We start from the raw sequence: 17,528 nt of genomic DNA on the forward strand, positions 1-17,528 counted from the left end.
AAATCAAAATGTAAAGCATCCAATAGAAAACAACAAGCATTTGCATCAAGTTCATAGAGGACTCTTTGAGCTTTGGTTAGAGTTCTATGATCCAAGACATGGGAGAGACCACTAGTGACAACCCACCAAAATTTAGGTCCCTTTGCACGAAAATGATCAAGCATATGATTTTTCCAAAGTGCAAAGTTAGTACCATTAAAAATGTGATTCTCACAACCATCTAGCCCATTAGACGCCATCCTCTCGGGTCGGTGAAGACCACAAATGAGAGACCGGGCTCCGATACCACTTGAAGGGTCGAGATGGCGACTAGAGGGGGGGTGAATAGTCTTTTCTAAAACTTAATCGCGTCGGCTAACCGATACAAATGCGGAATTTAAACTAACGGTCTAGCCAAGACTACACCCCACTATATATGTTTACTAGCACCTTGCAAAGATAACAATTATGCAACAAAGGTGCCGGGCTAGCTAGAGCTCTCCTAAACAATTCTAGGAGCAAGGTCACACAAACCTATGCCACTAGTACTTTAAACAACAAGGGAGCTCCTACACATGCTAGTAAGCAAAAGCACAAAGCTAACTAAGCTCACTAGCAATGCTCAATAACAAGGCAACCAATGCCTAATTAGAGAGCGCAAATACTTAGTTACACAAACTAAGCAATGTGACTAACAAGGTTACTAAAACCAAATTAGCCACGCAAGGGAGCTACTTCTATGCTACACAAGCAAGAAGGTAATTAGCAAGCTACACAAGCTATCTAATTACAAGAGCAACTACACAAGCTTAATATGTATAAAAGTAATTGCAAGCTTGTGTAATGGGGATGCAAACCAACGGGAAGAACAAGGTTGACACGATGATTTTTCTCCCGAGGTTCACGTGTTTGCCAACACGCTAGTCCCCGTTGTGTCGACCGCTCACTTGGTGGTTCGGCGGCTAATTAGCATCACCCGCTAAGCCCGCACGTCGGGCGCCGCAAGAACCTACCCCTTGAGTGAGGGTAGCTCAATGACACGCTTTACTAGAGTTGCTCTTCGCGGCTCCCGCGGGGCGAGCACAATGCCCCTCACGAGCACTTCTCCGGAGCGCCGCACAAGCTTCTTGCGCGCTTCGACGGAGACCACCACCAAGCCGTCTAGGAGGTGGCAACCTCCAAGAGTAACAAGCACCACCGGCTTGCAACTCGATCACCTAGTGCCACTCGATGCAACCTCACGATGCAATCGCACTAGAATCGCTCACTCACACAATCGAATGATCACTATCAAGTATATGTGTGATGGAGGGCTCCCAAGCACTCACAAGCATGGACACTAAGTCCCTTGAGGTGCTCCACACCAGCCATGGCCGAGGGCCACTTCTATTTATAGCCCCAAGGGCTAAACTAGCCGTTACCCCTTCACTGGGCAACGGTCGGGACGACCGGACGCTCCGGTCGTGTTGACCGGACGCTGGACCTCAGCGTCCGGTCGCCCACAGACGACCACGTGTCCCGGTTCCAACGGTCACTTGACCTGACCGGATGCTCCAGCTTCAACTGACCGGACGCTGAACCCCAGCGTCCGGTCGTTTCCAGTAAGCTCCCGAGCATGACCGGACGCGTCCGGTCGAACGCGATCGGACGCAGCCAGCGTCCGGTCACTCTCCAGCGACTGCTACACTCCACGTCAGCGCGACCGGACGCAGCCTGCCAGCGTCCGGTGCATTTAGATCCAGCGTCTGGTCAGTTGACCGACGCCAGCATCTTCTCCATTTTCTTCACCCTTGCTCAAGTTTGCTAACCATAAGAATTTGCATCCGGCACAATAGAAAATAGACATTCCATTTTCCCGAAAGCGCCGAATCCCGCCTCGCAAGCTCGGCGGGAGGGAGAGAGGGACCCAAACCCATCTCACCCCTGCAAACACCACCTCCTTTGTAAATGTGCCAACACCACCAAGTGTACACCACCATGTGTATGTGTGTTAGCATTTTCACAATCATTTCCCAATGGATGTTAGCCACTCAACTTGCCACGCCACTCGATCCTAGCGACAATGCAAAGTTAGATCACTCGAGTGGCACTAGATGACCGATATGCAAACAAGTTTGCCCCTCTTGATAGTACGGCCATCTATCCTAAACCCGGTCATAAACTTCTCTACACACCTATGACCGGTGAAATGAAATGCCCTAGGTTATACCTTTGCCTTGCGCATTCCATTCCATCTCCTCCAATGTCAATGCAACACATGCACCAACACGATCAACAATGATATGATCCACTCCATATCATCACATGATCATATTGGTTCATCGATCTTGACTCTACTTGCTCTTCACCGTTGCCATCGTCCATCGGCGCCAAGTCTCGCTCAAGCTTCACCGCCACGCGGTCCATCACTCCAAAGCCTTCGACTTGCCCTTCACGCTTGCAACCGGTCCATCAAGCCAAGTCTTGTCTTGATCTTCTCCACCTTGATCACACGACTCAATGTCATGTCTCATGTGCAATAAGCTCCTTCATCATCACATGTGTGAGCTTTGCAACATCTCCAAGCCATTTTCACCTTCATGGCATATGTTGCTCACACACATGTACCTGTGGACTAATCACCTGTGTATCTCACATAAACACAATTAGTCCACCTAAGTTGTCACTCAATTACCAAAACTAAACAAGGACCTTTCAACTTGGTGGTTCGGTGGCTAAGAGGTGTTGCACGAACCTCATCCGCACAATTGGACAACGCAAGAACCTACCCACAAGTGAGGTAACTCAATGACACAAGCAATTCATTAGAGTTACCTTTCGGCGCTCCGCCGGGGAAGGTACAAATCCCCTCATAATCACCGGAGATAGCCACAAACAATTACCAACTCGTGCCAATCCTCCTCCGCTGCATCAAGCCGTCTAGGTGGTGGCAACCACCAAGAGCAACAAGTGAATCCCGCAGCAAAACATGAACACCAAATGCCTCTAGATGCAATCACTCAAGCAATGTACTTGGATTCTCTCCCAATCTCACAATGAAGATGAAACAATGATGGAGATGAGTGGAAGGGCTTTGGCTAAGCTCAAAAGGCTGCTATGTTAATGCAAATGGCCAAGAGGGTGAGCTTGAGCCGGCCATGGGGCTTAAATAGAAGCCCCCATGAAATAGAGCCGTTGTACCCCTTCAATAGGCACAACACGGGGTGACTAGATGCTCTGATCAGTTTGACCGAACGTAGGACCCCAGCGTCTGGTCGCCCGATGCTTGCCACGTGTCATTGGCTTCAAACGCCGATCGCCCGATCTCAATGGTCAAGTGATGACCGAACGCGTCAGTTAGAAAGTGACCGGGCGTAGGACCCCAGCGTCCGGTCATTTCCAGTAAGGTTCCAAACACGAAATTTTACGACCGGACGCGTCCGGTCATGCTCGACCAGACTCACCCGGCATCCAGTCACTCAACGTTTCCTCTGTGCGCCTCTCGTCAGCGTACGTCAGCACTGACTGGACGCACCCTGCCAGCGTCCAGTCACTCTTTGCGCCAGCATCCGATCACAAGACCGAGACACGTGCTCACTGCTGCTACTAACCAAACTCTGAACTCAGCATCCGGTCACTACACCACCAGCGTCCGGTCACTCTGTGAATCCCTATCTTTTCTCTCTAGGGCACCGGTGAAGTTTCTAACCCTTGCTCAAATGTGCCAACCACCAAGTGTATCACCTTGTGCACATGTGTTAGCATATTTTCACAATCATTTTCAAGGGTGTTAGCACTCCACTAGATCCTAAATGCATATGCAATGAGTTAGAGCATCTAGTGGCACTTTGATAACCGCATTTCAATATGAGTTTTACCCCTCTTAAAAGTACGGCTATCTAACCTAAATGTGATCACACTTGCTAAGTGTCTTGATCACCGAAACAAAATGGCTCCTGCTATTTATACCTTTGCCTTGAGTCTTTTGTTTTTCTCTTTCTTCTTTTTAAGTTCAAGCATTTGATCATCACCATGCCATCACCATCGTCATGATCTTTGCCATTGCTTCATTACTTGGAGTAGTGCTACCTATCTCATAATCACTTTGATAAACTAGGTTAGCACTTAGGGTTTCATCAATTAACCAAAACCAAACTAGAGCTTTCACCGATTCAGAACATAAAGGGGGTACAGTGAGTTACAGGGTGCCTCGCCATGCTCAGCCACTTTATCTCATGCCTCGGTGAACAAGGTCTCCTCCTCTATCGGATCCTAAAGAAGGCCGACCATTTCAAATGGATGCCTAAGGCCTAGGAGGCACTTGACATGGTCAAGCAGCTTCTGATGAAGGCCCCGATCTTGGTCCCCCCGACCGACGAGAACCGCTTCTGCTCTACATCATGGCCACCATGCAAGTGGTCAGCACCGCCCTAGTGGTAGAGCGAGAAGAAGAGGGACACGCCATCAAAGTGTTGTGTCCCGTATACTACACTAGCGAGGTCTTGTCTGATTCCAAGACCTACTACCCCCAGATCCAGAAGCTCTTGTATGCCATCCTCATCGCCAAAAGGAAGTTGCATCACTACTTCGAGTCGCATCCAGTGACGGTCATGATGTCCTTCACTCTCGGTGAGATCATCCAAAACCAGGATGCCACAGGAAGAATCACAAAGTGGGAACTCAAGCTGATGGGTCAAGGCATTTCGTGTGCCCCTCGGATAGCCATAAGTCCTAAGTGCTGGCTGATTTCATTGCAGAGTGGACCGAGGTCCAAATGTCGCCAGCAGTCATCAACCAAGAGTTTTGGACGATGTACTTTGATGGATCACTGATGAAGAAAGGCACCAGCATGGGGCTAGTCTTCATTTCACCCCTTAGGGTACGTATGAGGTAGATGGTTCGCCTCTGTTTCCCCTCCTCCAATAATGTGGCCGAGTATGAGGCACCCATCAACGGCTTGCGCATCACCATCGAGCTAGGTATCTGACAGCTCGATGTCCGAGGTGACTCCTAGATGGTCATTGACCAAGTCATGAAGGAATCAAGCCGCCACAACGCCAAGATTACTGCATATTACCAAGAGATTCACCAGCTAGAGGACAAGTTCGATGGTCTCAAGCTCAATCACATCCCAAGGCATCTCAATGAGGCGGCTAACGTGCTAGCGAAAATGGTGTTAGGCCAAGAGCCGGTGCTGACGGGTGTCTTCGCTAGCGATCAGTACAAGCCCTCGATCCACTATGAGGAGCCAGAACAAGCCAGTGATGGAACGCCTGCCCTGAGCTCAGGGGCTAACCGGCCATTGGCTCCATCAGACCCCAAAGTCATGGAGCTTGACGAGGATCCAGCGATAGAGCCCAACCCTCGGGCCAACTAAAGGACGCCTTACCTTGACTAACTCCTCTATGAGGCGCTGTCGATGAACAAAACAGAGGCTCAGCGGCTAGCGTGTCATGCCAAGTCATTTGCCCTTATTGAGGGCGAGCTCTACAGGCGAAGCCACACTGAGATCCTACAGCATTGTATCCCCATCAAATAAGGGAAGCGATTGCTGAGCGACATCCACGGTGGGGTCTGTGGTCACCATGCTGTGCCTAGAACCCTAGTTAGAAATGTGTTCTGACAAGGCTTCTACTGGCCAACCGCGGTAGCCGACGCTGAACATATTATGCGCACCTACGAAGGGTGTCAATAATACGCTTGGTAGACCCACCTGCTGGCCCAAGCACTCTAGACAATCCCCATCATGTGGTCGTTCGTGGTCTAGGGGCTCGATCTGGTCGGGCCTCTCAAGAGGGCGCCCTAAGGCTATACGCACTTGTTTTTCATCGTAGACAAGTTTATAAAGTGGGTAGAGGCTCGACTGATCTCCGTGAACAAGTTCGAGCAAGCCATGCTATTCTTCTTTGACATCGTCCATCGCTTTGGAGTCCCAAACTCCATTATCATGAACAACGACACGCAGTTCACTAGAAAGATGTTCCTCTAATTCTGCAATGAATACCACATCCGTGTTGATTGGGTTGTCGTGGTGCGCCCCTGCACGAATGGGCACGTCGAGCGCGTGAATGGCATGGTCCTACAAGGCCTCAAGCCTAGAATCTTCAACTGGTTTAACAAGTTCGGTGGACGATGGGTCATGGAACTTCCCACGGTGCTCTAGAGCCTATGGATGACCCCTAGCCGGGCCACCAGCTACACGCCATTTTTCATGGTCTATGATTCCGAGGCTATCCTCCTGACTTACCTCAATTATGGAGCACCAAGAGTCAAGACGTACGATGAATAGGGAGTCAAGGCATCTCTCAAGGATGTCATGGACCAGCTAGATGAAGCACGTGATGTTGCCCTCCTCCACTTGGCCAGGTACCAGCAAGCGTTACGCCGATACCATAGCCATCGAGTGTGGGGCTGGGCCTTCAATGTTGGGGACCTGGTGCTCCACCTCATCTAGAGGAACAGGAATTGCCACAAAGCTCTCATTTTGCCTTCCCAAATGGGCCATGCCCCGTCACATGTAAAAGGGATACAGAGCTAAAAACGCTCCTACGGCCCGTCTAGGCCTAGGAGTTCGAAGGTTGGCCCACCGACGGGTTCGACAAATCGTTCTGGGCACCTTTAGAGTGAGGGGTGGAAAGGGATGGGCCCGCTAGCGGCTCGAACCTAGGCGCATGAGCGTCGTGGGCATCCCATCCATGTTTGAGTCTCGGCTAGATACGATCCATGGTTTTTTCTCAAAGAAAGGCAGAGAGCCCTCGGGACCGATCGAACGAACCTAAGAACTATATGGATTGACCACTGAGAATCTAGAGTCGGTCACCAAGCTGACCCAAGCCGGATCCCCATGAATGGGATGCCGGGGCCCCACTTGGACTAGTCCATTAACCGCTCACCGAGCACCATGATTTGTCCATAAAAGAAAATCATGACACGGCTCGACCCCTCCATTTTTATCGGAAAAAGCGCTTAAGGGAAGACAATCGCAAAGACGAGCCGATCCTCGACTGGACCCCTGCTACGGGCAGGGGCTCGAGGAAAGTTGGACTCGCACGAAGACCGAACACGCGGTCATAGAATGACAGACCCCCATAGGGGTCAAAATCAGGAAAGACCTTTTTTGACCCACCAAATCTAACGGCTATACCCTCGAGGGGTCCGATCTCGACAAAAGGGAATCATCGTCCCCAGGTCACACCGTGGGTGACAAAAGAAGGCCAAGGCCCTCAGGATCCTCCCATTCAAAAAAGCCTCCGAAGGAGTATTCTACTCCTCCGTAGGCTCGAGGGCTACTGTCGGGGACCAATACTAGGGTACCCAAAGAGGAGGAGCTAATGGTCATCAACATTGATTCATCCGAGCTATCAAGACCACGACTAAAGCTCCAACCAACCCCTAGGCGCATGGGCTCTGCCTTGCCCAACCTCTAAGGAAGGGCTTCGCCTCGCTCATCCTCTGAGGGAGGGCTCCGCCTCGCCTGACCCCGAGGCCACAGGCTCTGCCTCATTTGGCCTCTAGGGGTGGGCTGCACCTCGCCCAACCTCAAAGGCTGTGATCTCTGCCTCGTCCAACCTTGAGGCCACGATCTCCACCTCGCCTAACCCAGAGGCCATGATTTTCGCCTCGCCTGGCCCTGTGGGTGCGGGCTCCATCTCGTCCGACCCCTTAGGTTCACACTCCGTCTCGCCCAACGGAGACCCATACCACCGCCAACGAGTCCAGGTCCAGGTGTATGGGCCTGGGTCAAGACTATGACATCAGGGAAGAAACTGGCATGCCATGACGGGCCATACCAGAGGGTTCACATCAAGAATAGCGTCTAATGTGCCGGTGTTGTTCCGCCTAACCCTCGTACGAACAGTGACAGGCGCGTCAGTTCACCATGACGTCCGCTAGGATAGGATGGAACGCCATGACCGGTAGACGACGTCTGCGCGTGGTGCCAGTGATGGATAGGGCCGTGATATGGAGTTGTCCCTGTTGACATCTACAGGGTCAGTGGGACCCGCATAAAAGAGAAGGACTCGGTGATCCTGAAAACTTTCCTCTCTCTCTCGTTCTTCTCCTTTTCCTCCGTCGTAACCCGTGTTTTCCTTTGGCCTATAAAAGAGAAAGTAGGGCGTCCCCTGAAAAGGGGCCGCTCTGATTAAAATCGATCAATCAAGATCGACACAAGAAGCACGACACGAGCACTCAGCTGAGCAGCAATCGAGCTCAAGCACCCGTTCACTCCCTTCACCAGAGACTTGGGAGCATTTCCCTCTCTCGTTTGTTTGTACCCCCTACTACAAACTTTTAGTGCTAGTAACACGAGCAGCAGCGACGAATTAGACATAGAGACTTTTTGCCCGAACCAGTATAAACCTCTTGTGCTCTAAGCACAACATCCGAGCCTGACACGCAATAATACAAATTTACTCGTTGGTGATAACTCGAGACATCGATAGTCAGTTTTACTATGCTCTAAACTATTTTCCTCGGGTCTAATAGGGCTAGCGCCCGGACGGCCGGACGCAGCTACGACGCCTACACTTGCGGCGCATCAGATGCCTCCGTGATCGCACAGATCCTACGCCAGCGATCGTGTCCGGCAGCCCGCGACCCATCTCGCGCCAGCGACTGCATCAGGCCACACGCGACCCATCCCGCGCCTGAAACCCATCCTGGTTGCGCCCCCGTGTCAAGCCCACCACGCTCCTCCCCTCTCACCACGACGCCATCCCCCGCCACGCCCCTGTCCTCCGCCGCACCCCTTCTCCGTCCTAATGTGTCATCTCCTCTGCAACATCCGTCCAACCGTTGCACATATGCATTATACTCTTGAAATATACCTTTATAGTCATTGCAACATCCAGATGAAACGGTTGCAACATGCATATGAAAACAGCTAAAACATTTGGAATATACATTTGCAACATACGTCTGAAACAGCTGAAACATGTGGAACATACACTTGAAACATATCTCTGTCCCTAAACGTTTATCGCCACGATTTGTATGCCAATAACTTTGACTCGATTTATAAAAAATACGTGCAACATTTCTATCTCTAAATAAAATTATTAAAAAACTAGATTTAAATATCTATCCAATGATACTAATTATATATCATAAATATTAATATTTTTTAATATATATTTAGTCAAAGTTGTTTCTCGAAAAATGAAAACGACAGACATTTAGGGACGGAGGGAGTACGTGTGTAGCTATTGCAACATATGCAACACCAGATCATTTTGTAACATCCAGATAAAACACATGAAACATACAGATGAAACACATGAAACATACATCTAAAACGCGTGAAACATATGATTGCAAAAGACTCATCGACATGGAGTTTGATGCCACATAGTGACGCGGAGGGCGGTGCTAGTCTAGGCGTGAGGCACGGGCCTCGGCAGTGGTCGCAGCAAGTGGATGATGCGCGCGGCTACGAAGGGCGGCACTAGACCGGGCGAGAGGCGCGATTCCGAGCACGAGGCCCGGTGAAGGCGGCGAATCCGTGTCGGTGGGTCGCACGACGGGAGGGAACGAGCTCGTGGGTATGAGCCAGCGACCCGAGCGGGAGCAGCAAGGCGGACCGGGCCGTCGAGCATTATCGTTATCACTTTTGGACGGAGGGAGTACCTCCCAAGAGCGACCCTATCTTGACACAAATCTTCCCAATCTGTTTATCTATTTCTTCACATCCACATCAGGGAATAACGAAAGTTGGATGAGTACGACCTCCGACGTACCTGGTCAGTCTTCTCCCCACAAACAAAAAAACGTTTTAAACGTACATAAAATTCCAACCGAGGAGGAGCTGCAAAGATGCCTGCACCGCTACAAATTCATATGGCTGCCAATGCTCTGTCTCTAGCTCATCCCATTTTCATGGCTTATTCATTCATTCATTCATTTATTTACAAGGGTGCCGACGTGCCGTAGCGTATTATATCTTTGGAGTTTAGCCTAAAGGAAAGGGACAATTGTTCAGACTAAAGTAATAACTAATAAGCGTGGCAGGAATTGGCAGCGGATTTCGGATGAGATTTGCAGCTGGTTTTTCTCACGCTGGGCTGCTATGATCCCAAACCTCGGGTGATCTCTGTCCACCGATCTGCTTCGCGAATCAGGATAGCTACGCGACACTGCTGCGATGGAATCATTGAGGGCTTCAGATGAGCCGTGTGCAGGTTATGAGTCACAACTTAGGGCCTGTTTAGGTTTAAAAAATTTTGCGCAGTACTCGTCACATCGAATCTTGCGGCACATGCATGGAATACTAAATGTAGACGAAAAAAAACTAATTGCATAGTTAGGTGAGAAATCGCGAGACGAAACTTTTGAACCTAATTAGTCCATAATTAGACACTAATTGTTAAATACAAACGAAAGTACTACAGTAGCCAAAATCTAAAAATTCTTGATCTAAACGGGGCCTTAGAATAAGGATTTACCTTTTCAGAAACTCCGTCTGAACTCAACTTTTGCTATAACAAAGGAATAATCTCTGACAATCTTCAGCTCACGAGTCACACCTTCAGAAACAAAGGATCTCCCTTTTGAGAAACTGCATATATACGACGCACGTTCAACGAGCCTTGGATTTGCCTCGAATGCAAAGTGTCTGTTTAGTTCCTAAAATTTTATAAAATTTTTTAAGATTTCTCGTTACATCGAATCTTTAAATGTATGCATGAAGCATTAAATATAAATAAAAAATAAAACTAATTATATAGTTTAGACAAAATTCACGAGACGAATCTTTTAAATCTAATTAGACTATGATTGAACATTAATTGTCAAATAACAACAAAAATACTACAGTACCATCTTAAAAAAAATTCACCAACCGAACGAGGCCAAAATTCACGCGAAATGCGTGCGTCACACACACGACAAATGCTGACGAGTGGTCGTCTGGTCGAGTGGCGGCAGGCTCTGACGGAAACTTAAATGCGGTAGCTAGCTACTCTCTTGTACAAGTCATTCTATCTCTTTTAGATATATTATTTATAATATATATATTTAAATATAATATATATAGTAGATACTTAGTAACATGAATGTATCTAGAAAATTACTCTTTTCTTTTCAAATAATAAGACATTTTATATTTTCTAGATATATTGTATTTGTTATACACATAGACATACACTATGTCTAAATACATTATAAAAATAATATATTTAGAAAAACCCAAAATATTTTATAATTCGGAACGGATTTAGTAAGAAGTTACAATGAGTAGCCAAGATGGCACATCCTGCGCCAGCCAACTGCATGTGTGCATCGTCCTGATCGATCATGGCTCCAGCACAAATAGCACGGTCCACTGCACCGGCCTACGAAGACTACAATTAGTACTCTCTCTATTTAAAAATACAATTGTAAAACTTATGCAAGTTAAGCTAGTTTAGATGATTAAATTTATTAACACTTATGTCTTTAACTAGATGTATAGGTATATTTTATAATCAATTTACTAACATTTATTTTATATCATAAATATGGGAGTGTCTAGCTATCTATCGATATATTTTATGTGGGAAAATCTGTCAGATTTTGTAGTATATGTGATGTTTATATTGTATACATTGGAAGTTTTATGATGTATTTTGTGATGTTTATATGGTATACAAGTGATGTTCTATAAAATCTGACAAATTTAGTACCAAAAAAAATCTGTCAACAGATAAAATAGCACGTATTATGCATGTAATGTTTATATAGTATAAATGCAATGTTCTATGATGTATTTTGTAATGTTCACATGGTATATAAGTGGTGTTCTACAAAATTTGACAGATTTAGTACCAGAAAATCTGTCGATAGATAAATAGCAAAATTTCATAAATATTAATATTTTTATATAACTTTATTTAATAAAACGTTAAATATTTTTTAAAGAAAAAATAAATCATTTACTCTAGAAAAGTGAAAAAAGTGAGAACTGATCAATCAAGTAAGACTGTCTCCAACGAGACCATCCAAACACAAAAATAGGTGATTCACAGTGTTTTGGGTACCAGAAACGAGCTCCAACAGAACACCCAATCGAAGGACGCATTTTGCGTACGAGCCAGATCGAAAGGCAAATAAGCGTCTCACGAGAGAGAGGGCGCAAATGTGTGGCGCCGTAGTGGTGGGCCCGCGGCGAGGCGTGGCCGGTGCTTCTAGGCGAGCCGGTCGGAGATGCTTGTCTTCGGTCGGATATGCTCGCCGCCGCCTAGATCCGACCACCAGCGGCGGATCCGGCCATCATGAGCGCAGATCCGGCCATCAGCGGCGGACCCGGCCACCACAATCACGGATCCGGTTGTGGAGAAGGAGCGCCGCATGGAGGGCCGCCGCCGCCGCTGCCTGGTTGTGGAGGAGGGGCCGCACGCGAGAGAGAGGGAGGGAGGGAGAGGGAGGCGCCACGCGGCCGCGCCGTGGTGGAGAAAGAGCGCCACCCGGTGCTCTCCATCCCGGGCGCGTCCTGCTGGAGAAGGAGCGCCGCCGCCGTGGAGAAGGAGCGCCGCCGTGCTTCTTGCTCCGACCGGCGCGTGCCGTGGGAGGGGAGAGGGCGTCGTGCTGGGGGCACCGTCGGGATGGGGAGGGAAGGGAGGGGGCGGCTCTGGATGGAGGGGAGGGGAGAGGACCTCGTGCTGGGAGCAAGGGGGCGGAGAGACCCGAGATTTGCGTTGCTTGTCTGTTGGAGATTCCAAATTTTAGGTAGAGATTTTTATTATTGTGCATAACCTAAATCACAGAATATGTGTCCTATTTAGGTCTTATTGTTGAGACGGTGTAAAGAACCGAACGGAGGACGGTGTAGCTGCTAGCTATAGCTCGCGCACTACCACGTCCACGGTACCACCTGTGCGGGTCACCAGCCACTGCCGAGTGGGCCCCTCCACGCCTCTTGATTGCTTCTGCAGTTCCAACAGTGTTCAGATTTACAGAAGCGCTGCTCACCTGACCCCCTCCACCTCCAGATGCGTTGCGATGCGCTTTAAAGGGACGGACGGAGCGGGATCGCCTGGCTGGCTGCCTCCTTTCTCCCACCTCCTCTCTATCCATCCATCTGCTGCCGTCCCCCTCCCCGCTGCGTGCGAGAGGCGCGCCACGAGAACGGCGCCCGAGATCGCTTGTCCCGTCCGCGGCACCTCCGCTCCTCCCACGGTGAGAATTCCGCGTGCTCGGTTGCCTTGCCTGGCTGGTGGTGGTATGGTGCGGCCCGCGGCGGCGGGGCGGCCGTGTATTTTAATTTGCCTGCGCGGCAGCTCCGGCTGGCCCCCCTCAATAGGCTCCCGAGTCCCGAGTCCGGAAGATTCCTTGCTTTACCGGCGGAATTCGGGTTCGTCCTGACGGTTTATCCGCTGGATTTGAGAGGGGTTGTGAGTGAGGTGATCGGGGTCATCTCGGGCCCAAAGGTGGCGGCTTTACTTCGATTAGTCCCTGAACCTCTCGGGCTCTTGTGAATTCCTTGCTCACTCGTTTGCAATCAGTGCCTGGTGCTTAATTGGGCATGGGGTACTGCAGAATTGGGATTCGGTACTCTGCGTGGCTGCCCGGGCTGCTGGTTGCGCCTGATTGTGACGTTTATCCTGCACCTGCACAGGGTTGACTAGTAGGCACGATAATGATTGGAAGCAGCCGCCCGCCTTTGTCTTGTTTTCTTTCTTCTATGTTCTCTCTACAGGTTGGATTGAAAGACAGATGCTTTGGACTTTGAAGGCTGGGTGCTAGTTCCGTTCATATTGGTTGAGATTTCAATAGTAAGACTAAGAACGTACTTGTGGTCAGGCTTGCTTTGGTAGGGGCTAAGACATCAGACATGTGCTAGTGCTTCTGTCGCTGTGGTCGCTAGTGCTTTCTTACCTGTGAATTAGGTTCTTGTCCTACTTATCTGAATATAAGCTTTTCATCGATTATTTTTGCTCAGACCAATTTCTATCATGTATAAGTCTCCGTCCTCCTTTTTTCCTCCTTTTGCTTTACTTGATGCTATTGTTCGGTGGGTTGTCATTTCTCAATAAAATACTGAACAATGATTGCCTTAGCATGTTCGAAGAATATGGTCGATGGGTGTCGCCTATCTAGGTGACTGCTGATAAGTGTGTTCCTGATTCTTGTTTGACTTTACTTTCAATGAACTCAGGTCCACGCATAGTATGCTGTTACTTCACCCTGTTGTCCTGTTATGAACATTCTAGTTTCCTTTCACAGTGTATCCAAGCACCTTTACTTGGGAAAGTCAGAGCTGCCTGCATAGTTAGTCCGCTCCTTAGGATTTGATAAGTTCATATTGATGCCTTGACGGTCTTGCCACATTGCTCCTCCTTATTTTAAAACGGATTGCCACGTTGCCTTGCGTCTGGAGTCTGGTAAAGTGTGTGCCTTGCTAATATTCATCCATTTTCTTATCCTTGTGATTCGGGTTTTTGGAGTATGGTTGTTTGTTGCAGTCGTTTTTCCATGTCTTAGGATTTTGTAGGTTTATATAGATGGTCTGCCTGCCACATCGCTCTGTTTTAACCAAAAAAAAAAGTCTCACTGCTTTGTATCTAGTAAAGTGTGTGACTTGCTAATGTTTATCCATCTATTGATCTTTGTTATTCAGGTTTCTGGAGGATAATTCTTTGCTGTTTAGCGTTCCTCAAAAGTAAAAAGGATAAATGGGATCAGAAGGACCTTCAGTTGTCACTGTCCATGTTACTGGATTTAAGAAATTCCATGGGGTTGCTGAGAACCCAACTGAGAAAATTGTGACCAATCTTAATTCTTTCTTGGAAAAGCGAGGGTTGCCAAAAAATCTTGTCCTCGGAAGCTGCACAGTTCTCGAAACAGCAGGGCAGGGGGCACTTCCCACATTATATAATGTTTTAGAGTCTGCTATTGCAGACAGAGGAATTGGGTCCTCGGCGCAGGGACAAGTAATTTGGGTGAGTGCTCAGTGCTAACCATATTCTTGATTTGATAGTGTGGTCTAGGATCACGTTAGATGAATCAGTATTCCTCTAACTTTTAGCTAAAATATCTGTTTCTGTTTTCCATGTCTTTATTCTCTCAAACTAGGAGATTAGTGTTCAAACTATCCAAGTTCATATAGCAAGTTCTTTCATGCATTGCCGAATGGAACCATGAATTCTGTAGTATTTAATGGTTATATAATGTATTATTGAATTACTTTTGAAGAGTATATATTTCTTTTTTGTACTTTATTAAAGGAACTTACCAATTGAGGAAAAGAACACCCACCATTTGCATCATCAAGTATCATTTAAAGCATCATTGTTGGGCACTCATCAATGTCGATGCATATTGCTACTTGATATGTTTTGTCTTATGTTGAAGGCCTAATTTACAATTCACAAGAATTTTACCCTCTTATTTGACCATGTGATAAGATGGTCATCTTACAGCATTAAAAATATTGAGGAAAAGTAAAGCTTCTGAAATGATGATTGGAAACTGATGCTTCTGTTGGCTTTTCACAAGAATTAGTTTCATTGTGGATTCTCATGCTTTCTTCTCTGAAAATATATATATATTTTTTAAATATAGTTTGTATTCAGTGCCACTGGAATTGATTCTATCATGGAATATATTTCAGATCCACTTTGGGGTAAACAGTGGCGCAACAAGGTTTGCCCTTGAGAACCAAGCTGTTAATGAGGCCACCTTCCGGTGTCCAGATGAGCTAGGATGGAAACCTCAGGTTGCTTTGTTGTCCAATGCCTGTTATTGTTATCTACACTTGCAAATAAACCTTGTCGATGCATTTTGATCATCTTCTTTTGTTCCTGTGCAGAGGGTCCCTATTGTGCCCTCTGATGGAAGCATCTCCCGGACGAGAGTGGTAAAGATTTGATATGTTTGATTTGATGGGTGTTTGTTGAATTTATCTGTGCAGTCTTACTTCGTTTAATGTCTTGTCATATCTAATTCTGTATCTGGAATCTGTTTTCTGTGCGCAATATTTCCTTTCAAAGGTGTGCGAAGTAGATAACCAGATTTTCTTGATTTATTTGGTTGTACCCACCCAAAAATTCATTGATATGCAGGAATATTGTAATTTATCCCTTCCTATTATTTCTATTTGAATCCAAGCATCAATCTGTGAGAAATTAACAAATACTATGATAAACAACCTGGTAGATTTGCCATGGTTATCTATAGAGCATAGAAGACCTAGTCCCCAACAATATCACAATGGCTTCAACGTCTTCTCTATATCATCTTGTTCTGTTCTCCCCTGCCCTGATTTGTATTCTTCAAAGTTCTCTTTTTATTTATATGAATATATATTAATCGGTAGGGACTTGCCCCTCCTTTTTCATTAAAAGAACAAATAATCTGCTAGAGCTACAGATTTTACCTGTGCACCAAAATGTTGTTTATTGTACCAAACAACAACCTGCCAGAGCTGGATTTTACATGCACACACTTAACCCTTTAGGCTTTTTGATTGATCTTTCCCGTTGAAGCATTGCTGATCTTGATATTAATCACCCTTTTCATGACCAACCAGACCACCCTGCCAGTGAATGAATTGACCAAGTCGCTCCGGAAGATAGGCTACGATGTGGTGCCTTCCGACGATGCCGGTCGGTTTGTATGCAACTATGTGTACTACCACTCTCTTCGGTTCGCGGAGCAACACGGCATCAAATCTCTGTTCGTGCATGTGCCCCTCTTCTTGACGATCGACGAGGAGGTCCAGATGCACTTTGCCGCTTCCCTCCTCGAAGTCCTCGCTTCCTCCTCCAACTAGGAACAGCAGTTCTAAGGTGCGTCTGCTCAGCGACCGGTCCAGTTCATTGCTGCAGGACAGAAGAGCAGAGTGAGTGTAACACTGTGCTGTCCGGGCTGGTTTCCTGCTTGCAGATCAGCATTTGGATTCCTATCTCAAGGATGGATGTAAAGCTGGATGCAGACTGAATAAGGTGGTGTGGTCATTGGCGATAGATGTTGATCTTGCTCCAGAGGGTGGTGTGTTTGGGAAAAAAAAAGGGAATTGCTGCATAGTCAGACAGTAGGTGTATGTTCTTGTGGCCAATTGTGGCTTGTATGCCATCAATCAAGCGCTGTAAGCATGCCTGAAAAAAATTGGTGACCTGGATTTCAATAAGATTGAGTCGTTGGGGGCAGACGCATTGCATTACATGATTTACATGTGACGTGTTAGAAATCATGTATGCTGATGCAGATAAATATGCTGAACACAAATTGTTTGCATCGGCTAGTCTGACGGCTTTCAGCCAGATAAATATGCTGACGCACTTATTGTTGCTGGGTAATACGCTTCTGCATTTGACATGCTATGAACTGATGACCATTCGATTAACATCTTCTGCCCAATGTGCCTGGATTGGTAGATGTGTGCTTCTTGTACTGGCACTTGAGCTGGGCTGGGCTAATGGATAGGCCTGCTTGGCGTTGGTCTGAGACTTGAGAAAGAAGCAGAACATTGCATCGCAGTAGAAATGGCATTGAGGGATGATCCATAGATTGAATAGTGATAAAAAGAATACTGAGGTTTCTTCTAGCAAAGGGGTTAGAAAGTGACTTTCAGCTGATTGGGAACGAAAATGTTG

General features: G+C 47.2%; 1 protein-coding gene across 2 annotated transcripts; it reads left to right on the forward strand.

The window, feature by feature from the left end:
- The first annotated feature begins 12,945 nt into the window (after positions 1-12,945).
- LOC136542685 (uncharacterized) lies at positions 12,946-17,081 on the forward strand. Of its 2 annotated transcripts, none has more exons than XM_066535222.1 (6): positions 12,946-13,110; positions 14,552-14,873; positions 15,545-15,649; positions 15,743-15,790; positions 16,463-16,721; positions 16,819-17,081. In XM_066535222.1, the coding sequence occupies exons 2-5, from the start codon at positions 14,607-14,609 to the stop codon at positions 16,703-16,705; spliced, it is 663 nt and encodes a 220-aa protein (XP_066391319.1). In that variant the 5' UTR covers positions 12,946-13,110; positions 14,552-14,606; the 3' UTR covers positions 16,706-16,721; positions 16,819-17,081. The 2 variants fall into 2 exon arrangements, with proteins under 2 accessions (XP_066391319.1, XP_066391320.1); XM_066535223.1 differs by lacking the exon at positions 12,946-13,110 and adding an exon at positions 13,162-13,706.
- Positions 17,082-17,528: the final 447 nt, after the last annotated feature.

This window comes from Miscanthus floridulus, chromosome 3 (assembly GCF_019320115.1).
Source record: "Miscanthus floridulus cultivar M001 chromosome 3, ASM1932011v1, whole genome shotgun sequence".
NCBI classification, from domain to species: Eukaryota; Viridiplantae; Streptophyta; class Magnoliopsida; order Poales; family Poaceae; genus Miscanthus; species Miscanthus floridulus.

Excerpts from the sequence above, each read along its gene's own strand:
- LOC136542685 (XM_066535222.1), top strand. The coding sequence starts at position 14,607 with ATGGGATCAGAAGGACCTTCAGTTGTCACTGTCCATGTTACTGGATTT. Across the intron at positions 14,874-15,544 it reads CGCAGGGACAAGTAATTTGG|ATCCACTTTGGGGTAAACAG; the intron begins GTGAGTGCTCAG and ends AATATATTTCAG. Across the intron at positions 15,650-15,742 it reads AGCTAGGATGGAAACCTCAG|AGGGTCCCTATTGTGCCCTC; the intron begins GTTGCTTTGTTG and ends GTTCCTGTGCAG.